The sequence below is a fragment of the Erithacus rubecula genome (genome assembly GCF_903797595.1).
Source record: "Erithacus rubecula genome assembly, chromosome: 3".
Taxonomy (NCBI): Eukaryota; Metazoa; Chordata; class Aves; order Passeriformes; family Muscicapidae; genus Erithacus; species Erithacus rubecula.
The window spans coordinates 65,513,372-65,538,611 of NC_136689.1; the positions used below are offsets into that span (position 1 = coordinate 65,513,372).

General features: G+C 37.8%; 1 protein-coding gene across 5 annotated transcripts in view; it reads right to left on the reverse strand.

The window, feature by feature from the left end:
- Positions 1-25,240, reverse strand: part of FARS2 (phenylalanyl-tRNA synthetase 2, mitochondrial) — a 227,899-nt gene that overhangs the window by 147,401 nt on the left and 55,258 nt on the right. For all 5 annotated transcript variants that reach the window (XM_079299456.1, XM_079299455.1, XM_079299452.1 and 2 more), the window contains 2 exons: positions 17,766-17,925; positions 10,840-10,971 (listed from right to left, as the gene is read on the reverse strand). In XM_079299456.1, coding sequence (XP_079155582.1) covers positions 10,840-10,971; positions 17,766-17,925 — 292 coding nt within the window. The remainder of the gene's footprint in view (positions 1-10,839; positions 10,972-17,765; positions 17,926-25,240) is intronic.

Here is a 25,240-nt window from a genome sequence, read left to right on the forward strand (position 1 = left end):
TATGAAAATTGCATAATGCTATAATTTATTTTTTTTAAAAAACAGCCATCAGTGATATGAATGTTCACTGCTGATCTTGCACACTTTCCTCCTCTCCCCTCTCCTGTTTCTAAGACTTAGTGCTTCTATGACAGCCACAAAGATGACATACAGAACTACTGATGGGGCACCACAAAAATCACTCTATTTTCTATTCACTGAATTACAGTCATACATATTGAGTGCTCCTTTCTCTCCACCCCAGGATATACAGGCTTCCTTCTACTAAGATCATTTTGTACTGACTACCTGCACAGAAACAAAAACAGCACAAACTACACTTTTTTTAAGCTAGAAGCTAGTCTGCTCAGCATCACATACTGCCAAAACAAAAGAGCAGTTTGCTCCTTGTCCCACTAGGACAGCACCTTATAGGGTCACATTTAAAGCAATACAGATAGTCACCAGGGTATCACTCTCATCACTTGGATACTATTATAAAACCACATATATGACACAGAACAACCTTGAGTATCCATTTAGGATGCTACAACATTTTTCTAATGTTTGCTAACAGCTCCTCCAATCAGCCATATGCAGAATATAGCAATTGCTTATGCACAGTCTGCTCCACTTCACTAGTGATGTGTGAAAGCTGAGAGCAATGTAGCTACAGTAACTTTTGTTTAAAACTAGGGCACAATTAAGTGCATCTTCATATGGCTTAAGTGAGCTCCAGCTTCCTGTTCTGGAGTGGCTCTAGTACATTCTCATTTTCTTTGTTCCTGTTGCTCACATGTGATGTGCAAAATCTGCAATCCAGTTATTGTACTTCCTCTAAACATGGCCAGAACTTCAGGAACCAGAAAAGTAAATAAATGACCAAGAGAGGGGCACAGGACAATCTTGCAAACAGAGAACCCTAGCAAAAATAAACTCTCCTGTATAACATGAACTGTCACCTCTTATGAAATAAATAAAAACAGCAGCAGCAAGTGACAATATAGGCAATGTACAGTTTTTCTTTCTAAGATCACTAGCTTTTATTCAATAAGACTGTAAAGCAATTTAGCACTTGGAAAAGTGAGGAATTCTGTTCCTGTCTTGATTGTGGCATGATGAGTTCTAATACAGTAGCAGAGATATCCTGGCAATTATAGTTTTTGCTGTGCACAATGCAGCAGTATTGTATTAAGACTATATTTCCCTGAGATGAAAAAAGGAGTCCCAGTCAAGAGTTTATCTTTGACTGTCACTTTTGAAACATGATAAGTAATTCTGAACTAATATTAGAAAAGGATTCTCCTTATTGTATTTTTTCTTTTGGAATAATTCATTAGCTAAATGCTTTTCAGATAGTACAGTCAAAGCCCTAGGTGGAGTCCCTTGCCTTATTTAACTAGATCCTACTAACTTTTCTTCTGTTATAATCCCCACCACTATTTCATGTCAATCATTGTTCTAAAAGAAATTCAGTGAATCCACTCTTAAAAAAAAAAAAAATTAAAAAAAAAAAAAGGGGAAAAAAAAACCCAAAACAGAAAGAGCTCTGAATTACCACATTGGTGACAATCTTTGTCATTAGAATAAAGAAGACTGATACTTTTGAATGAGCAACTTTAGGGCTGGAAAACATGTTCTTTTGTTACTTTTTCCTGTCTCTCCATAATTTTAAGATAAAGTAGAAATTAAAGTCATTGTAGGGTGAGGACGTGAACAGTACTAAATGCAGCCACCAGTTTAGGGACTTTTAATCAGGACTGGTTTTTTTCACTTTTTTTTTTTTCTTTTTTTTTTTTTTTTTTTTTTTTATAAAGCCAATACTTTCTCCTAGAGAATATAGAACTTGCCTAGATTTACAAATATTCAGCTAAAGGTTTTTAATAATCCAAATGAACTCAAAAGCAAGGAAACAAACAAGCACTCTCTCCCCTCTACTCTCCATCTGGCCAAAAAAGAAAATAGACACAAGATGACTTCCATGATTACCTATTAAATTCCATTTGTTGCTACACACAAAAGTTTCCTCAGACTTTGCCATGGTATTAAGGATCAAACTTATTACTGATGTTCACATTATAGTCATCAGAATACATAATTTATTACATCCATTCTGCTCAGAAAAAAAAGAGATATTGCTTTAATATCTATTAGTAATCTGTCAAGTTATTTACATGGGGGAAAGTGTTAATAAAGGCTGACATTTTTCCCTAATTCATTTCAGGTACATCAGCAAACCCTGCCCCAAATTAGCTGGTACACTGCCTGGAACAGGCTGTCTTCTCTCTGTAGCTATGCTGCAGTTACCTCCAGCAGCATGGAAGTGTAAAACCTGATCTAGATTCTTTCTTTCCTTCTGGAAAAATGTTTATCCATTACAGCATCATCACCTTCTGAACACCTTTTTATTCATGTGTTGTAGATTTATCCTCTCTACTGTTTGTAGGCACTTCCTGTTTATGAATGCTGAACAGGAAAGTAAATCTGGGTGTCTGAAGACAAAACCTAAGCAAAACTGAAGCTAAGGTAGTCTTTGTAATACAAGCAGAAATGGCACCAGTGGAGCTGACATATTTCTACAAAGCTAGAGTTTGTAACACCATGCAAGGTTCTTCTGTTGTCAGGCAGCAATGGCAGAGGAGCAGTGGCCCAGCCCTGGCTCTTGAGCTGTTGTGTGTTTGCTTACACACGATTCAAACAGTGGGATTCCCCAGCCAAGGCTCGCCTGCCTGGTCAGCAGCAGATCAGTATGCACTGGCACATGGACAGCTGGGCAATCCAATCTTCTCCAGCAGGAATGAGCCATGGGGGGCTGGTGCCACTGGCTCAGCCTGGACTGCTGCCATAGCCAGGCTCTCAGCACTAGCAAGCTGCTGCTCTCTCTCAACGATGTGACATGCTTGGGTGTTCCCTTCCCTACCCCTTGTCCTCAAAAGACATGAGCCTCACTCATCAGTGATAAATGGCACGGAGCTCTGAAGGCTGATCACACACACTGCCACTGATTTGCTATTTTCTTAGTACACCTGCAGAGCAGAGAGGGGGAAGAGGTTCAGCATATTCAGCTCCAGCAGGAGACCTGCATTCACCCACTCCTCTCACCAACTACCAACCTCAAAGACAAGAAAAAGGCACAACAGAAGGATCCTAACCAAAGCTTCCCCCTCCAGAAACGAGAAATCAAGATCGCATTAGAGATCTAGAGAAGAACAGTACTTCCTAAAATGCTTGATCTAATCTTAGCTGAACTGAATCTGTCTCACCTAAGCTTTGTGTATCAGAGTCAGAAAGTTAAGAGACGTGCCTCTAAAATCTCTTCTCCAGCCTCTGCTGGGTAGTCTTGGTAAATGTCCTGGGAACAGCAAAAATGAATATTGCAACGCAACAAAAACACCCAGAGGGTATCCCAGCCTGATGAGGAATTACAAATTATATTAGGCTCATTGAACCAACTCCTGGATGATTAAAAACATTCAGCATTCACCATATAACAGCAAAGTAATTCAATAGTATTATTTAGATGTATTTTCATTTGCATAAATAAAGCCAAGAGAAACACCATTTCTGTGCCATAAATTGTTGCTCTTCAAGGTTTCTGAGAGTACCACTTTCTTTTACTTGGGAACTGCTTAATAAGCTATATTCATCAGTATTTAGCCTTCTCTTGTGTGTGGTGCTCTAGTCCTCCTACAGGATCCGAAGGAGACAAATCATAGTGAATTACTAAACCTTTAATTTACTTTTGATTAAAAAACTTAAAGGAGGGAAAAGCAATAGATACACATGGACAAACTGCTTCAAAGGCAGCAGAAACTTTGGAAGGTGCAACTGCTTATCTCTTTTTTTTTCTTTTCTAGATTTGAAATGGACTAAAACAGGCCTCAAATATGTTGAGAGGAGCTCTTATTCAGAAAGATGTGTCTGTCAGTCAGTCAGTCAGTCAAATAAACACTCCTGCTGATTTAAAAATGTGTTAGCCTGAGTTAACCCTTTGTCACATTTTTGTGCAAACAAAAAGAAACAACATAATTTCTTAAATTATGAAGATAAGAAACTTATATTCTAACTAAAAATTCAATCTTGCACCATGAAAGGGCAATTGTCCTCTAAATCTACTGGCACTACTACTCTTAATACTAAGCTAGAAAAATCATATAAAACCACAACTCAAATGGCCATCCAAGTTTTATATTAACAACTTACTTCCAAGAATCAATCCTATACTTTTTCTTCCATAAGATATCCCTGTAAACAAATAAAACATTTCCCAGGAATAGGTATAATAGAATTGTTATAAAATGGAATACTATATTTGTTCAATATATAAAAACACTACAGATTGGAAGCAAGCTTATATTAATTCTTTTGAAGAATACCAACTTTAATGCAGATAATGAATCTATCAAAGGTAATAAAAGCAGAGAAAGCAACATTTCAAAAATTTTATGGCTTCCTTCTGTATGAAAAACTTGAGGAAAGAGCAACTTTAAAAATAGAGTTGTAAATTAAGAAGAAGACAACAGGCAAATTATCTTGACCTGGAAAAGGGAAGGGCAGAGGCAAGATTTAACTTTATAACACAATACACACACCTGATGGTGTAGCCAGAGATGTCAGAACAAGAGAAACAAATAACAAATAAACAATACACCCTTTGATTGACAAGAATGTCACCTCTGTATAACTCATTTCTGTGTTTTGGATTACTTATCAAGGAAAGACTTGGACTTCCTTCCAGTCAGTTCAAAAGAAACCAAAATAAAATCAACCCCAAAAAGCAATCTTCATACAAAAACAAGTAATAAACTCTCTTCAATTTCTTCTTTGAGTAGAAAGGAGTTAGAAGAAATAATTTTTCTATGTAAGAGTCATCCCAATTTTAAAATACGTACTCTTTAGAAACTTGAACCTCTAAAGTCTTAAGAGTCCAGATCTAATCCTGCCAAAATTTAAATCCCAAACTACAGCTCAGACCATGTGTAACTATGTAGCAGTGCTGTTTCTACTCCCTTTGCAGGACTGGGATGCTTAGGGAACCAGCAGTTATATTTACAGTCACAAAGGAGGGTGGCACTAATTGTTAGTCTGAAGATGCTAAGAAGTGGCCAAAATTGCTGCTGTCACTTGCTATAGATGATTCCTTTACAGTCAAGATATCTGGTAGTCAACAAAGATCACCTTATTGACACTCCCCCCTCCTCAACTTACATGACTGGGCCTTTATATAAACTCTTTAAAAGTCAAGTACATGTTTTGCTGGTAGCCACCCAGGTGACTACAATCACAGCTCCTCTCCTCATACAGACAGGGGGGAACACCACAGATATTCAGGGAAAATTAGGTCCTCCGTCCTATTAGTTATTCCCTTATAAACTGGTCAGCATTGTCTTAGGTACACACATCTCTGGATGTACCACATCCATACATTTTTGGGTATCTGTATGACATCTGAAGAACAGAGAGAAAAATTCAATCATATCTTTCTCTAAAAACCCAAAACTCCACACCAGCTCCATGTTCGATCAACACAAAATTTCAGTGGCTGCCAGCTCAACAGAAGGTCTCTCAACTCAGCCAGAAGGTCTCTCAACTCTGCATTACACTCTGTGTGTGTGTGTGTGTGTGTGTGTGTGGAAAACCACACACCAAAATTAAAACAGGCCAAATATGCCTCCCTCTGTATTCAATTGGACATCAATTTGTTTTATTTGTCTCATTCTGTATTTATTGTTATACATATGTATGTGCAGATGTAAATCACGAGGATTGAGGGAGACAAAGGTGACGCAGGAGCTGAGATATAAAGTTGGATTCAACCTCACTTTCTTCAACAGGCAACCCTTGGGAAGTCAATAAAACTCAGACGCTTCCTAATTTCCCAATAATTTTATTTCATCTGAGACACTGTATCTTCATGAGATATTCACTTTACCTTCAGGTACCTGCCTAAACTGGGAGACTCTGCTCCCCCTGCAGTCAGACATAGAAAGAGAACACTGAGGAGATTGATCCAAAAAGCTCCACACATTCAAAAGGAAGCTTCCATCTGACTGGAAGACTTTCATTTTCTGTTGAGTGTAAAAGGACAGAGGCAAGCTCACTTTACTAAGGCAGCTGCACTCTGTCTGCAGTGTGCATCCCTATCAGCCTCTGGTGCACTTCAATTCCAGTCCACGAGCCTGGAATGATGACACTGCTCTCTCAGAGCAGTCTCAGGGGAGTAAGCACAGGAAGGGCTGGGACAGTCTAGATCTTACAGTAGCGTGGCTGTGCAGGAGACAGAGACCTAAAGTGACCCCTGAGAAATTTGGGATAGGCTGTGAAGCTTATGCAGCAGATTTAAATCTCTCTGGGTGCTCCTATGGGAAGAACCAGTCCATCCAACAGTTTTACTTGATGTTCTTGGGAGGCCCCAGATGCTCGATACACCAATACCTCTGTAACTTTAATTTCACTTGGAAGGGTTTCAGGAACTAAATGCATTATATTTACCCTTCTACACTACATCCATACAAACACATACAGCATTAACTATTTCAAGGTCCCCACAGAGAGCTGTTAGCAGAGACAGAACATGGGCTGGCACATGACTGAAGCCACATGCACCATCTGCTCAAACATTTTAATGTAATTTGCCAGGCAAGAGCTGAGAAGGAAAAAAAACCAAAAAAACTATAGATGAAAGAGATTAGATTTCCTCTTGTTGAAAATACCTCCTGCTGCTTGATATAATAACCTAAGTCACTCATACCTAATACTTCATTTAAGAACATATTCAAAAATTAAAAAAAAAACCCAACAAATTTCTGTGCCTGCAAGGTAACATTGACATAATTCTTCTGCTAACCTGCTGCCTGTTGAGAACTGTCCAGATTGATAACCCTATTGCCAAAACCAAAAAGGAGTGGACTAGTTAAGAATTTTAAAGTTGCTACTTCCACTCAAATAGCAATTTCGATGAACTTCAATAAATGAGTAAAGAAAGAGAAAGACTTATTTACTGCAGCATTGAAGCCAAACAAGTTCTACATGTTAAGCCTTGTATTTGGCTGAAGGTGGCAGTCCTGGGCCCAGTACTATGTGAATTTTGGGAAAAAAATCCTGCAACTGACCTGTAAAAGGGATTCCCAATGGCAAAGACCCACACTTCAAGAATCAGGTTGTGTGGCAAACAACCTCCCTTTTAAAACAACCTTTTAAAACAAAAGCAATGATTTGAAGAACTTATGACAAACTCCTTTTGTCTTGTTCAACAGTGTTCAATGAAGATGCTTCGACAGGTTAGCAATTTTTCCTCTATTAGAAATATTCACAAAATTAACAAGAAACTAGGACAACTACCTTTGCTATAAATTCAGCTGACATTTCCTCTTCCAAACCCCTACACCATTCCCTACTCCTTTTAAGCTGACAAAAAATAAAATTTTTAAAAACCCATAAATAAATAAAATCAGTTTCATAAGACTGTAAATATCACGGTTAATTTCTGATGTGAAAGGTAGAATAATCTGCATACAGCAGAAAGTTCTACCAATTCCTCTAACTGGTACCCTAAATACAGCAGCCTTCATGACTCATAACTTTAGGAAATGAGACCACAACCTGAGCTGCAACCCAGAGCTGAATGCCTGCCTGTGTGCCAGGATGCTTCAACCATCCTAATAACCACAAGTCAGCATCTGCAGCAGTCATGATCCCAAAATCCTCCCTTCTTTTTCAACTCAAGGCTCATTAAAGGTCAACACAAAATAAATATTAAGAATATTAATATTAAGAATTTTAATAAAATGAAAAATAGAAGCCTGGAAAAGATGCAGGCAGTAGTGATCGTGACTCAACATATGGATAGGCTCCCACATAGGGAGGGACTGCCTGACCAGAACTTTTTGGCTTGGAAAGAAGTCAATGACAAGACCTACAACTGAAACAAATACTGAGTGGTTTAAACAAGGAAAAAGAGAGACTCGCTAACTGTTCTTGCATTACAGAAGAGCTCTAACTGTATCTCTAAGTTGCTGATCACAACAAGAAAGAAGTGATTCCTCATGCAAGTTAGGCAAATTAAGACATTGCAGAGAGTAAAGGTTTACTGGGACTCAAATATTTCAACAAATGCATGGAAGAAAATTCCACAATTACTACTGAAGGCAAACATACCATTTTCAGCTCAGGAAACAGCTGAAGCAGCTGCAGGAGTGTATCAGGGAAGGATCAGTATAACCATGCCTGTTCTACTCACCTGTAGGCACTGGCTTGGAAGTCATCATGATACAGCAATGCCTTGGACTTGAGGCTGGATCTGGTGTGCCACCCTTACATTATTTTATTGCATACTTCAGGAGTTTAAAAATATCATGAGAAGTCTTAGCAAAAACATTACAGAATTATCTTCTTTTTGTTGTTTGTGGGTTTGGGTTTGTTTTGGGGTGGGGGGGAAGAATGTTTAGGTTTGGTTTAATTTTTAAATTATTTGGCTTATAGTCTCGTGATTTTGAGGTAAACTTTAGTTCAATTTACTTGCTTCTGTCCTCAGCTAACATATTCTGCAACACTGAGCACTGAGAACATTGCCATTGATTTCCATCAGCAAAGGATCACACCCTAACTGCTTCCAATTTCACAGTTACTAAGCAACACTAAGTGATCACAGCCTCTGAGCAAGCAACGTCCTGTATTCAAAGGTTTGAACTGTAGAACTCCATAAAGACTTGGAACTTGGGCACCCACCAAGGAACACCAGCTTCACAAATCTTAGGTAACAAATTCCTGAAGTACAGAAATACATACCTTGGGTGCTGTTAATTGAAATTAGCTCTATTGAGCCACAAAGTTCCCTTGCATATTCACCATGGACCTAAAAATGTGAGTACTTTCTAATATACTGCAAGTTTATGTATTTTTTCCAGGATTAACCAGAACAAACCCCCCCTTTTCTTTAAACTGAAATTAGTACACAGCACTCCTATTAAAGTTATATATTCAGGTATACAAATGAAAAAGAAAGCAGACAAAACCAGGAAGTTAAACACCATCAGCCATAGGGGAACATGTAACATCACCCCTTACAATGCAGTGCATCTTTGGAGTACTGTGTAATTTTTAATAATTACATAATAAAGGATTTATGTTTTTCTTTTAAAATAGTACCACTGTTAGAAATATTATCACTATTAGAAAATAGTAAATAATACCATATTCTTCTCTTTTTTTGTTGTAGGAGACTTCTCTGAATGCAAACAACTCTTAAAAAATAATCAACAGCAGAATTTTTTTTAATGAAGATGGTACTTGCAGCTTTTACTAATTATACTTGCTCATCTACACACCAAAGCAACAGAAGTCTTGCTTGCTGCTAAGATGGAAAATCTGAATGGTCCAGAAGACTGGATCCCAGTGAATGACTAAGAATGAGGCTGGCTTTTCTCCCCTGGAAAATTCTGATCTGGTCTAACATTTAAAAAATGTGAAATTTCAAGGGTGAGAAAGTGCTATGGAAGCCCACGCATGAGAAAGCTAAAAAAAAAAAGTGCTGTAGAAACCTCTGGTGTTTCATGTACATCCATTCACACACACACAAATGTATACAGTAATTGTTTTGAGACACATTTTAGTTTTTTTACCACCCATTAGAGGATCCTAATCATAAGAGTTGAGCAGCATAAAAGCTTTTGAAGCAGAAAGCCTGGACACTGGTGTGTTACATCTAATGGAAACAATATTACACAGCAGTCTTTCACTTCCGAGACTGATTAGAAGCTGTATTGTATTTACCACACTACGAAGATAATAACCTGAGAGAACATTAGCATAAATCATTAATTCATTGTGGGGAAACTCTGGAAGAAGATATCTTTCTAAAAGGAAAATGATCACATTAAAATGCAAGCAAACTTTGAGGAAAATAAGCTGTGCCAAGTAAATGGTACCAAAATTAAGTAATTTGTAGTTATCATACTTGGTCTGTAATAGGAAGAATTTAGCGCATGTGAAAATGCAACAGCTTAGCAAACCAAAGGGAAAAAAAAATCAACAGTGTTACATTTATGATGGATATCTGAAAGCCCACGTGCTGGAATTAAACATATAGATCACATACCGAAAGACTCTAAATAGTACTGGAAGACACTGAACAACACAGGACTGAGCACATGTTGACCGTCCTGTGCTTACTAAGAATCGCCTATCCTCAGTACATGAAAAAGCAAGCATGCAAAATTCTCCATATAAAATATAATTAGAAAAAGTCCACCAATTTCTTTTTGTCAGTTTTAGAAAGCAAAATGGTCAGGTGACATTGCTCTGTAATAATTTCAATTAAAATAAATGATGTTGCTTTTAATGCAATTTACAATCTCATAAGTAACCAACCTGAGGAGAAAAGCAACAAAACAAAAGAAAAAAGCCACCCACCATTTACTCAGCGACCAAATAGCAATATGAAAGATACCACATTCCTCTTTCTGTGTTTTAGATATAGAGAAGCATTTTGAAATTGCAGATATTAAGAGATGTTATTTGCTATTGATACTTCTAAATCGTTACTAAGAATGCAATTGACATCTCTTGGGAAAGAAAAAAACCGCACGCCCTAACTTGCAGGCTCTCTTTTAAAGCTGACATCTGTCTGTCTCCTTACTGCACAAAATAAAAGATAAGCCTTCTGCTTGCAGGCTTCAGGTCACTTGTTCAGCTGCTACCCTCAGATCACAGCGTGCAAGGGCTGCATTCCACCTGAGGGGCATTTGTGGCGGCTGCCCCGCAGAGATGTCTGTGCTCACCAGGGTAGAAGGGGCATTCCAGGCTGTGGAGCTGGAAGTGTTTGCTAACAGACATGTCAATGAAAGAAAGGAGTTTCAGTACCTGAGTTAACAAGCTGCTGCTCCATGACCCCGCAGCCCAGAACCTCCATCCATTCTCCTTGGAAGTTGATCTCCATCTCAAAGGAAGGGTGAGTAAATGGGAAGTAGCAATCTACCCATCTGACTTGCAGTCCTGTAGCAGTGTTTAAAAAATAAATAAATATGATAGGGTGTATGCTTAAAAGGCCATCCCTCCAACCATCTGTAAAACTTGCCCTTCAACTAATGACATGAATTACAGCAATCCAGAGAAAATAAATAGCAAACAAACTAATTTACAATACTTGTGCGAGGCGATAAATCTTAAAACCTGTAGAAAAAAATGACCATGTCTTTTCTAATATGAAAAATGCTTTGTGCAATTCAAGCACCCTTTGAAAGCAAATCAATCATTTGTCAAACTCTAGCAACCACCTGGCATCGAACAAAAATGAGCCAAGATAATGGGAAAGTCAGTAATTTTGTTATTCTTTGCACCAGGAAATGACTAACTGCTTCTCACAGAAAAAGCTAGATAAGTCTTTAATTTTTACTTAGAATTTTATGGATCGTTTAGGCAAGTAATTTTTTTTTCATCAAAACTTAATTAAAATACAGAGCTACTCTCTCTGTATATGTTTAGAAATGAAAGTTTAAAATAGATATTACTATACACAAATAGAAATATATTTTCACAGAGTTGTACATTAGTAAGGTATGCAACACACAGAGCATTCTGGACCTGGCAGATAAGTGTAAGGGAAAAGCCCCACTTGGTAATTGCCACCATCCTCCCCAGCTCAGCACCTCTGCAGATGCCACTGTGCAGAGCAAGGAAAGTCCTGGCACCTCAGAGCAGCGCAGCCAGAAGAGGGCAAAGTTTTCAATGCTGCCAAAAGCAGAGTTGTTGTCAAAGCCCTCATTATATTTGATGAGTTTTAGTTATTCTAATGATTTACAGACACTTTGTTTCACTAAACAATTTTTTCTAATCATTATGTGTCAGGACAGAAGTCTCAGAAACATGAACCATAAAAACTCAAAAGAGAACTGAAATGCAAATTCTGTAAGCAAAGCTAATGCCTTAACCCCAAATACATCTTCCTTTTAGTTAAGGCAAATGCTAATCAGTCAGGATCATTAAGAACCAGGCAGGTCCAGCATCAAAAATAAAAAGCACTGCAAAGGTAGTATGGGTGACAGCAATAGTTAACATTCCCAGTTTGATCTTCAGGTTTTTTTGGGGCTGCTTCATAAAAAGAATGTAAAACATGAAATTACATGATTCATACTAAAAGTTTTTCAAATAAAAATATTTTATGTCGCCTCAAGAATTAGATCGTCATTGGTTACATCTGAAACATGAAATGTGGCCACAGAAACTGAAACAATATATTATGACAAAGGTGTACAGGCATGGCCAAAATATAAAATACCTCCTAATAGTCACAGGGAACTTTTCTAGATGCTATGAAATTTCAAATGGCAAGGCAGGTTTCAAAACAAATAGACTGGTACTTCTAGATTTTCTCTGCTTTCTTAAAAACCAACCTTGGGAAAGTAATGAAAACGCTTTTGGATAATTGCATGTACAGAATTCAGAAAACTGGAAGTATTTGCAATAGTTTCATTCACAACTGTACTGTGACTTACAGCAATCACTTTATTGCTCTTTTTTGCCTGAATGACAATTAAAAAAAATACATAAATGAAAAGAGTTGTGCATACAGTAGTATGGCACACAGAAATCTTTTTTTTTAAGTCCCAATCTTGGCATTTTTAATCCTTGGGCTGTGCACATATAAAATATTCTCATTTAGCTTGCAAAATTTGCAATTGCAGCAACTACATTGAATATTCAACTAGTTTGTGTTCAGTAACAACATTCAGATAATGTTTTCTTATTAATCCTCTGATTACTTAAAAAATGAAGCTCTGGGAAAAAATGATTCCTCAGCTGTTTGTTCTTAATTAAAATAAATTTTAAAAGGTAAAAAAAAAATAATTTAAAGCTCTTTTTATTTTTGAATTTTAATGCATATTAGTACTTAAGAGGCTTCTGTTTCAAATGCAAATAAGCAAACAAGCAACATTCTGAATAAACCAAAACAAATTCACAATGAAGAAACAATTCTCACCTTCATTCTGTTCTCTACATTAATAGTTAATCCCACATACCACAATAATTTTATTCGTACAGTATCCTGGCCATTTGGGAATACTTCTGTAGTTTGCATTCAAGTGTTCTTTCAGACTTTTGGCTCTAGAAGACTTTACTGAAAAACAGAGGGTGCTCAGCCTTTGGCAACATTAACTGCATTTTTACAGTCTCACAAAATAAATGGATACATTTATTATTTAGATACAAAATATTGTCTTGGTGCTCCATATATTCCCAAGGAGTAAAGGACATTGCTTACACTCAGCAAATTAAACCACTAAGGACTTAAAAGGATAATTATGAATAGACTTCCTGTAGTGCTGTATAATTTTCCTGATTCAGCCTAGTTTATTTCTTCACATACAGCCTATGAAATACTGGTAAAATTGATCTTTTCCAGAAATTTTAAGAAGCCAAGAGACTCATATCTGTCCTAAAACAAGAGCACAACACTGAATCTAATCAAGGCCTGACTGCTAGACACAAAGTCCGTAACTTTTCCAGATCAGAGAAGTTATTTGTGTTATCAGGCACAAACACACCTGCTCGTTTCAGAGGCTCACAGTGTTCATGGGAGTCCTTCCACTGGGCAGAGCTTCATTCAGAATTGTGCTGGGCTGATTCTGGCTGAGCACCAGGTTCCCACCAAAGCTGCCCTACCATTGCCCTCCTCAACTGGACCAGGGGTAGAAAATTAATGAAAGACTAATGGGTTTGACCAGGATAAGGGCAGGTAGAGACCACTCACTAATTACAGTCATAGGCAAAACAGACTCGACTTGGGGAAAGCCATTCAATTTATTACCAATCAAATCAGAGTAGCATAATGGGAAATAAAAACCAAATCTTGAAAACAACTTCTCCCATTCCTCCCTTCTTCCAGGCTCAACTCCACTCTCAAAATGTCTACCTCCTCTTCACTTGCAGTGGGGATGGAGAATGGAGACTGTGGTCAGTTCATCCCTCATTTTCTCTGCCATTCTTCCCCTGCTCCAGGGTGGAGTCACACCCACTGAAGACAGTCCTTCGTTAACTGCACCAGCATGACTCCCTTCCACAGTGAGCAGTTCTCCAGGAACCTCCTGCTCCAGCATGGGTCTCTCCACAGGGCCACAGGTCCTGCCAAAAGCCTGCTCCAGTGAAGGTTTCCAGCAGGGTCCCAGCCTTCTTTGGGAATCCACCTGCTCCAGCACAATGCAGCTCCAAGCTCCATGGGCTGCAAGTGGATCTCTGTATCCCCATGGACCTCCATGGCTGGAGGGGCACAGTTACTTCATCATGGTCCACAGCCTGGGCTGCAGGGGAATCTCAGCTCAGGCACCTGATCACCTCCTCTCCCCCCTCCACTGACCTTATGTCTCAACAAAGGTATCTGAAGGGCTGTTTCTCACACGTTCTCCTTCCTCTCCCTGGCTGCAAATTGTGCAGGATTATTTTTCTGCCTTTTAAAATGTGTTATCCCAGAGGTGCTACTACCATCACTTTGGTCATCAGCTTTGGTCAGCAGTGAGTCCACCTTGGAACTGGCTGGCACTGGCTCTGCCAGACATGGAGCAAATGTCTGGCAATTCCTCAGAGAAGCCACCCCTGCCATGCAAATCCAATACGGTAACTTATATTTCAGATCATTATGGAAATAGTGAATAATTCTTGTTATTAATGAGCACTGAATCCAGGTGAGGAAATGGTTGTAGTCTGCACTCAAAAGTAATGGTGTTATCAGATATTAAGCTAAACAACTGCTAGCCTAATTGAGTCTCATAATGAAAAAGGCTTGACCAAAGGTACTGAAAATGAAAGAAAAGAAAAAAAGAACAAACCAAACACATTAAAGCAGCCTATTGCTACACTACAGCACAGAAGCAACAAAGCCTGAGACCCAGATGGTTTTCACTGACCAGAAATTCTCTTTGTTGCTGTGAGGATTATTTTTAGAGATGAGGGTATGGAAGAAAAAGGAGAGGGGTTCATGGAGGGTGCTGGGAAGCACAGAAGGTACTGAACTGTGGCCTCTTGAGGTGTGTGTTAATTTGTAAGTACTCTGCACCTCGTTGTTTCAGATAAGTCATCACACTTGCAACAGACAGGAGATGGATGCCCACATAAACCTGCATTAGCTCACATTTTTCAGAAGTTATTAGTCAGACTAGTATGTCCTTGATAAATTATTTTTTTTAAATCGTTACACTCATAGATCTCCATGCACTCAAAGGAGGTATCTGTACAAGAGAATTAAGAAGGGGAATAAACAGAACATGTTTGATTTAAAGATATCCAGTGGTCAGAACCAGCAGTGGCAAAGCCACTGCACCACTCACTCTCATGCCTTCCCTTAGCTGTGCTGGGTAGGAACTGGGTAGATAAATAGTGGACAGAAGTGAATTTTGAGCCATTTCAGGTAAAGCAACAAATCATAGAACTAGCACACAGTCATTTACTATTTGCTACAGTAAGATTACTTCTGAATCTCTCAAGGTGTAGAAAAACTACACAACTAAGTTTGGTAAACTACAGAGGGGTTAGAGAAAGAACCATAGTTAAGAACGACTGGCTAACTTCATGAGGGAATCTTGGAAAGCCTTGTTACTAGGTAACTAAAATGAGAACTAACAGACTACCTACACTGGCAGAACTAAATGGGAAGATGGAGGTGTAACCTAAATTAGTGGATTTTAAGTGTGCACCTTATGGAGGTAACAGAGGGAAACTAAGAATGGTGATGTCTAGGTGTAGTAGTTGAAATAGCTTTCTGACAGAAAAATGGAAAAAACTGAAAGACACTGACTTGTGGAATGCAAAATCAGGAATGTCATACCACCAGAAAATGCCATAAAAAGAACTACTTTACATTGTCAAGTTTTTAAGACAACTGATGCTCCAAAACTTTCACCTTCCTCTAATATCTGTCATTTCTTTGCCCGTTGGCAAATCCAGACAGACATAAAAAGACAAACTTTTGTAATAAGGATAAGAGGAGATTCTATGAAGTCTTAGACCTTCCTCAGGAAAACACAGCAACAATTTTTTGTTGTTTTTTTTATTTGCCAACACTGAATTGTCCAAATAGTAGAACCCAACTGCCTCATTAAATATTATGAAAACTAACCTTAAACAATAGGAAAAAAAAATAAAAAAGGCAAGTCAGTGATATGATCTTTCAGCAGAGATCCTGCAGAAATCCTCAATCTAACATCAACCTGAGTTACTGAATTCCCAGAGAAGCACTGCAGAAGCACAGCCTCCAAGTCCAGGACTTCAGGTACAAGCCAGCTTATGCAAAACTAACATGTACAGCAGACTAAAAATCTAAACAATCTGCCTATAAAAAACAGGTGACTGTACGACAGTGCAACACTTCAGTCACTTACTGCAGTGATCACGCTGTCCTGCTGGAAAAGATGTACAACTTCACTACAATATTCTGCTGACAGAACAGGTTGCAAAGAATACAACTGATGTGAAGTATAAAGGAATGAAATTTTTGCTTTTAACAGAACATGGGGCCTTAATAGATACCCACATATAGGAAAAACAAAAATTTTCTGAGAGCAACAAGTTTAAACATATTTTAAATTTTAAGTTCAAATTTATAGGAGTCAAGATACAAAAAGTAATCAAGAGTATTGTGTAAAGAGTAAAATGCTAGTTAAAAGATGACAGCTATAAAAAGACAAATTTATTTATGTGTGCCCCAAGACAGTTGCAATCCACCAATCTCATATACCTTGTGCCTAACATCAACTTTGAAAACTTTGAATTCTAGTATTTCCATGAATGGGGCAAGGGGGTAAATACACAGATATATACATACACATACATATCTATAATTAAATTTAATTCAGTAACTGTACCTTGTGTTTGTATTCCAGGAAAAATATTGGGGCTATAGAAATAGAAAATCCGAACATTAAGCAGGTGGCATCTACTTTTAGTTTGCACATTTAAAATAATATATGAATATATTTTAATGTCTTTTTAGCTACTGTGTGGACTGTATAAGAACTAGTAACAGCCAACATGCTGAAGCTTAAAGTGCAGCATCTGTCAACAGTTAGAGAAGGATGCCACTGCAGTCTGAGATACCACTAATAACTCCAAGAAATTGCTCACTTTAAACATCCTCAGCATTTGAGGTTGATCCAAATGTATCATCCTTACTGTTACTCACTTTCATCACAATTTTGAATGTTTCAAAAGGTGGCTGTTAAGTAAAATACACCTAAAAGAAGCTCTGAGCTGAGGAACTTAAACATTTTTGTCCAGGTGGAATAAAACAACAACTGGTAAAAGTTCTGCATGCTATAAGTCAACCTTAGAAATTCAGAAAAATATTCAAGTTGTCATATATGGAACTTGGCATCATTATCAATCCACTACTGCTCTAAGTGCAGTAAATATCTTAAAAGACCTTAGAAAGTAGGCAAGATACCTCATGCATTCTAATACCATCCAGCATTTCCTCAACAGAAAAATGAATCAGCTCAGAAGAGCAGCCTCCTCGCCAGGAAATAGCATTAATGTAGCAATTCTGACTCAGGCCATTTATAAATTCAGTGCCTCAAACTGAAAGCAGGTATTTCTGAAGAGAGAATACTTCATTCATATACACACTCATTACCCTTCCTCATTCCACTCTAAGTACCAAAAAACAACTACTGTTCAGCTGGATGTGAACTTAGCAAAAATGTTCTGCTTGCAGTGCTCTGTGTGCACATGTGGAGCAGCACATGGACACGAGCAGCCCTTCCCTGGCAGGAGCAATCTGGGGAAAAGGTGCAAGGACCTACCATCACCAAAGATGTGAGTCATGAGCTTTGTGAGCACTTGCTTCAGGTTGAACTCCACCAGTCTCACTGCCTCCATGGTGTGACATTCCTGCTTGTGTGCAGTGCGGTGGCCCTGCTCGAACAGCTGCAAGCCTTCACCACCTTTAATGCTGGAGAACAACTGGAACAAAACCACAAAAAACGTGTTTGGCATCAGTGACCTCCTGAGAGAAAACAAAGAATGAAGTTTCATTGATGTAAGTGGGAATCTTACCTTACCTGCTAATTCTGCACTGTGAAAAACAAGCAAAGACTGTGACTTTACACAAATTCTGTTCACTAAATGCAGAGATGAAACATCATAAGAATAAAAACACTCAAATAATTAAATCTGGTTTATTCTGTATTATATCATCAAATAATATTATTAGCTAAACAATAATTTACAAAATCAGCATCTCTCTTTTTCTTTTTTGAAAGTTATTACGCAGAACAAAGTACTGTGTATTGTGCATGAAAATTACACCCCAAAAACTACAAAACACAACGAACACAATGGCATTTATCAGAACTTCAACTCTTTTAGTACTTGAATGATGTAAAGGAAATACTAAAACAATTAAAAATAAACAAAACAAAGAACAAAACCAAAAAAACAAACAAAAGAAACAAAACAAAACAAAACAAAAACAAAAACCAAACAAAAAACTACAAAGCAACCAACCAACCAACCAAACCAACCCCAAACAAAAAAAACAAAAAAATCTCCAAACCAAGAAACAAAAAAAGCCCAAAACAAACTCTGGCAGTTTAATGAGACTTAAGCTTTTTACAGTTAATTCATCCTGGGTACAGGATGAATTTTTTATTTATATGCATTTTTATTTTTAATATGCATTTAAGGACTGACATTTTCCTGTATAGTCCCACACACAGCATCCTTTTTGTGAAAAGGAATTTTGTCTGTGGGGCATTTAGGATTCATGATCTCAGGTGGGGGTTTCCTGATAAGTCACAAAGCACAGGGACAACTGTTTTGGGATGTGGCAGACTTGCTCTTCATTCAGACACTGCTCCCCACCACATCTGCTGCAAGTTGGAGATTTCTGTTTTCTTCCTATCTCCATATGTTTCTGGCCAGGTGATCCTGGCCAGATACATACCAGCAAATCTCTATCCTCTCAGAGAGACCAATAAAACACATTCATTAAACAACATTGTTGGAGGCTTTGTGTCTTGGGAAGACAAGCAGGTGGTTTTACATTCTAAAGAGTATTTTTGTTAGAAATCCTTACAGCTGTACAAAACCTCCAGATCTGGTGGGAAGTCTGGAGGGTAAGGAGAGCAGGTTGTGGAAGTGTTTCTATCTTCCCCTAGTCAATCAAGCACACACAGAGGGAAAAAACATGCACTGAGATTTTCTTCCCATTAAGCCTCCCAGCGTAAACAGCTCTTACTCAGGAGATGCCACGAACAGTGTGTAACCTTAACAACTCATGGATGCCCACAGAAGTTGTTTTAACTGCAGTTTGATGCCTTCAGAGCACTAAATGTTCTAAACAAAAAAGTTCAAGTGAATCTCTGGTAGTCCACAAATGCTAGACATAATTTATTAGGACTAGTTCCTCACACATTTCCTACAGACACAATGAATGAAGAGCCTGAGTTTCAATAGCAAGCAAACTAGCACCACAGTGGATTGAAGGAATAAAATATTAAAGAAAAAACCAGTAGCATTTAACTTTTTATTGCTAGCCACAAGGAGATTGCTGGCAGATTGAGAAAACACTTCTCCAGTAATAGCCTTATGTGCTGCATAAAAGATTCAATTAAAAAAAATAATTAAGAAAAGTATAAATACCAAATAAAATAATTCTCCACCAGTCTAAGAAAAATGCCTTTACTACCCAAAAGGCAGCAGCTTGACAAACAAAGTATCACACTTTTAAATAACAGATTCTTTATTCAAGAGCTCATCTGATAGATTAAACCCCCTTCTTCTTACTGACATTATTCCTACCTTGACTGGAACAAGCAGATAATACCCCCCCTACAACTAATTTGCTGTCAGCAAGGCAGATCAGTCATCCAGCATGTGGTTTTGAAAGCCAGGGGAATTCAGTGAGGCCAGCATTAGCCTAGGGAGGATAATTGTCTTAGGCTCACCAGGTGGCCAATGGAGAGACACAGGCTCCCTCAGAGAGGAACACAGAGTGACTAAATTAGGTTCCTACCCTATACAGGTAGCTATTTTTTCTATTGACTCACTCACTCACTCACTCACTAAGCCAGAAAACCCTTCAGGCAACAGAGATGTTCCCTCTTTGGACCAGAATACACTGTATTTTACACATTAGAAGGTACATTTGTTATTTAACCTATCAGCAGTATTTCAGGATATGAAACTCTTCCTCCTTTCCCCCTTCACTCCTCCCTTCAGCTTAAGACTGGCTCCTAAGACCACTGCAAAGAACATCTGGACATGAGCCTTTAAACACAGCATACATATCAACAAGTATATAGAAATACTTCTCCTTACTGTTGTATTATTTCTGAAATGTTGGTATCACAATTACAATCTTAAGCAAAATTCTATTTCAGTGGTTTATATCAGATGTGGAAACAAAATACATGCAAGAACCATTAAAACCTTCGAATCATAATCCAGCCCTGTCACCTGCCTGAGCCCTAATCCTGCCAAACCAGACGCACACCATCTCCTTCTCCAAACCAGGACAAGGGTCCATGCAGCAGGTCCAGGCTGGGAGGTGGGTCCAGATGGGCTGACCCAGGAGAGGGAAGAAACTGAGGGATGTGAAAATGGTCCAGTTCAGGTTAGTAGTCAATTATCAGCACACTGGCAGCACCAAGGGATGAGCTGGCACATGGACAGGGCTGGGTCACTTTGGGCACAGGTGTGACTAGTCCAGGCTCTGAAAACACAGCCATAGGGAAGTCCCTGGAACAGGCAAGACAACAGCCCCCCTGTACAGCCAGGCACTGAGAGGCACTTTGGTGTTTATTCGCCACAGAAGCTCCATCAGATGGGACTGCACCAAGAAAAAAAGAGATACCTTACAGTTGTATTAATATTTATTCCTGACTTTCCGTTCACTGACATCGCTATGTCAATATGAGCAGCTTTAAACTGATACAACGATTTCACTATTACAACGATTGAACTGTGCTAAGTACACGCCTTGGATTAGAAACACTTCAACATTTCTGTATACATAAAGCCAGGAAAGTCAAACCTTGAATAAAATGAAGAATTACCTACAGTCTCTCCTTTTCGATGTCAATTTTTCTCAAGCACATATCTGAGCAAATGGAGAAATAGAAATACCTAATGTCTTGCATAAAACACTGACACATCCAAGATGACATTTTCACATACATTCATTCCTTCAGTGCAGGCTAAAACAGCATGCACTATATTATTGTATTGAATATGATCAGTCACTACTCCAAGCAGGAAAGAAATTTCTTGTAGCCATAAATTGAGTACCTACATGTCTGTCTAGCATAAGAGATTTTTCTTTGAGTGAAGGTGTGCAAAACATTGAATATTGCATCACCATGAAGAAGTTAAAAAATTGACATTAGGATTTATCAGCATATCTGACTGATGCTGCATTACAAAGGAAAAGGCAGAAAGGAACTGAAGTGACCTAACTATGTGCACAAAGTTTACTCACAGTTTAACTCATAACAAAACTAAATTAAAATTTGATAATGTGTAATGGCAAGAAGACACAGAGTTTTAACTGGACAAGTACAAATGGAGCTATGGTCCTTCAAATGCACATTCCAATATTTCTAAGCCTGGCACAAAGGGCAGAAGTCATATTTGTGATTTAAACAAAGACCCCAACATTTCCTCAGTCACTTGACAGACTTTTTGGTTTTACATCCTTTCATTATCCATACATTTAATATTCAAAATTAAGTGCCTCTTTGCAGGATGCCATTCATAAGAGTTTTTAAAGAGACCTGTAACTATATCCTGTCTTTCCACAATGCAGTTGTGTATTCCTCCTGCCACTCATGCATACACCAGTATAAGATAATGAATAAATCATGCTCATGTACTTACAGGCAAACCAGCATTTAAGATTATCTCTATATGAGGATCTGCACCTGACTACACCCACCTTGCCACACCAAATATATTTTGTCTCACTGGCCCTAAAAAAAATCTCTAAAAATGAACCAACAGCTGCACTCTGAATCTTACAAACTTACAAACAGCAAACCCTTCCCACAACGTTTTAAATGTGCTGTGGAACTCAAGACTCAACACAAGGATCAGGAATGATAAAGATGATGCCACACACTGATGGCTCAAAGAGAAAACCTAATTTCAGTCTCAGGCTCCAAGGTGTAACCATACACCCTGATGCAGCCAGCTTCAGGTACCAAAGAGACACACAGTCCATGATCCACATGACATAAGGCTCTTCACTGCATATCAATAAGGATTTTGGGGGGCAGAAAATGGTAAAGATTACTTCAACCCACAAGCTTGAATGTAGTCACCTTAATTTCTACATCCTTCCATTCCAGTTCTCCAATTACAGCAAAGAAAGGTAACCTCTACTGCTTTTTGGGGGTGGAGGGCTAGTATTCTGGGGTTGTTTTAAACCTGATCAGTGTTTCTGTAAGACGGAGGGGGAAATAAAGATGTTTTCAAACCAGAAAAAAAAGTAGCACACTACACAGATACCTGATATAATGAGACATCTATGATAGACTTCTCTTTCTGTAGCAATATAAATTCCTTTACTTTTAAGTACATTAGACTTCCCAAATACACTTGTGAACTGCAGACAATTTACTCTTTTTTTTTATTTTTTTTTTTCACAATTTAAACACTGCATTGAATAGATTTAACTGCTTTATTCTGAAAATCTTTGTTTGTTTGTTTGGGTTTTTTAGTTGGGCAACAAAAAGGCAGACAAAGTGAAAAAATTAAGAAGTCTTTGAAGTAAAAGATGCACCATGAGTTTTCACACTTTCTAGACCATGGATCACAATGAAAATCTAACAGACATTCTGTTGCCCTTCACTGTCAAATTTTTGACTAAAAATAACAAAAAATACAGTTCAGATCCTTGGACCAGCAAAGCTTGATTTACTACAGCATGATTTATATACCACAACTTGGAAAACACTGAATAGTACAATGCTCACAACTTGAATTAGTACCAGAGAAAGGGAAATCAGTTCCATTTAAAGTATCCAGGCTCTTCATTGTGACCACTCAGGTGAACTGCAGCTTCAGGAATAAATTCACCTCAGAATACTCTAGCAAAATAATAATGCTGCTCCTTTTTTTTATCAAGGTGGATATAGTTCAAGTGACTCTGCTCCTGTACTTGATTCAAAAAAACATCAGAATTGCAGATGAGTGGCCAATCAGTAGTTCACATCACCTCAAGCTAAAAGGAAAAGGATGCAAGGAACATCTTTTTCTTTTTAACAATACACCAGGAATATTGCCAAGGTACACAAGTATGGGAAGATGAAGAAAAGAGTATGTATTTAGATGAGAAAGAGAAAAATCTACTAATCTTCTATTACCTACAACAGGAGTCTTTACATTTTAGTATATAAACACTAAAAGCTACAATACTGACTTTTTAAAAAAAATATATAGTGCATTGGAGGAGCAATCCTTTACTTATAACTAGAATATTTACCCTTTTTCAATTGTATCCTAACACAAAAAAAGTTTCTATTTCCACCACAAGTATTTCAATGGAAATAAAGATGTATCCCTACCACTTCTAGCACAAACAAGCCTGATGAGAATATAATTTTTTCATCTAAACAATCTTGTATTGGGCTCCACTGGAACAAGGTTACTAAATTAGAGGAGCAATTCCTATGTTTTAGCATCTGTTCCCCTTAAAATTTATGTATAATTTAGTACAGACTATAAAACACTGTATGAAGTCTCCTTCAAATGTGCAAACGTTATCAACTGAAAGCTGCTCATTGACTGCCATTGGGTTTATATTGGCTCCCTCTTCTGGCTGACATGCACAAAGTGCAATTCAGTGGAGATTTTCTTCTCTTTTCCATAAGTTATGGAACTGCACCAAAGGCAATGGCATAGCACGGAAATAATTTCTCTTATAATCCACCCAGGAAAACTGGCCAGTTCAAATCTGACCACTGCAGTCAAAATTGCCAATCCAAAGCACTAACCAAAAGAAAACAAAAAGCCATACACCATAGAAAGGAAAAAAAAATTCAAACATCAATTAGAAGAAAAACAGGAATATTGGAGGAAGTGAATACAAAAGAACATAATTTGGGGATACTGTTTAAGAAGAACAGCACATTTTATGTTCAGAATTTGGAAGCAGATTTGGGAAGCTCTTTTAGGTTCTGGTTTTAACTATTTATATTAGTCAATTTCTAACTGTTCTACATATTACATTCAGACAATAATCACCTAAGATACTTTTAAATATATTGAAAACAAGTCTAAATGTATTTTCAGATGTTCTTTGAGAGCAGTCCAAGGACATCTTTAAAAAGTCTACAAGAAATTTAAGCATGAATTATTCTTTTACCAATTATTTAGTTTGAAAATTTCTTTAGTACTTCAGCATTTACACTCATTCAAAGCTGCAGAAATGGATAAGTTACCTACCCACCTTTGAATTATAGATTACTTCTCTCTTTAAAAACTAATCAACTAACCATCACAAAAAAATACAGCCAAAAAAGAAAATAGCTCCCAAATATCTCAGAATAAATACTGCAAAAATACCAAACTTGCTTTGTTTTTTCAGAGCTTACTTCAATTTACTGATTTTACCTTTGATGCAAGGAATTATGCTGAAGGTTTCTATCACAGGGTAGGATTTTCAACCTAGTCATAACTACAGAATTTGGTATTTGTAAAGGAGACACACTTCTGTAGATCTCCTACATCTTTTGTATCCTACCTAAAATTCCAGCTAAGGATAAACTGACGTTTCCCCTACACCTCCTAAGCTGAGATCAAACATCAAACTCCTCTAAGTTCAAGTTCTTATAAAATCACTCCAGGCTTTTGTCTTTCTTTTCACATTTTCTTAGGTCTGTGGTCACTTACACTGAGAAGACAGTGAATGATAAATGTCAAAATCAAAAGAACAAATTAGAGCAGCAAACAGCCAACAGCATGTAAAATTACTATATCGGCCATAACATGAAACATACCCAGGGCTTGTAGCTAAGAGATAACAGTTTTCCCCTTGGTTCCAAAGATTCTGATCCTTGGTACTTGTACAAATTTCCTCTCACCAGAGACTGAAGCCTGATTAGGAATGAAAATTCTGAGACAGGGGTAACAGGCCCTGACAGTCACACGTTTCTGCTCAGTGGGTTACAGCTTAAACTTGAGTATAAATAAATGAATATCAGAGTATTTCTCTCATGTAGTATTACCTCTATTTAGTCTTTGTTCCGCTCAGACAGTTCCTTCTGGAATTATTTAA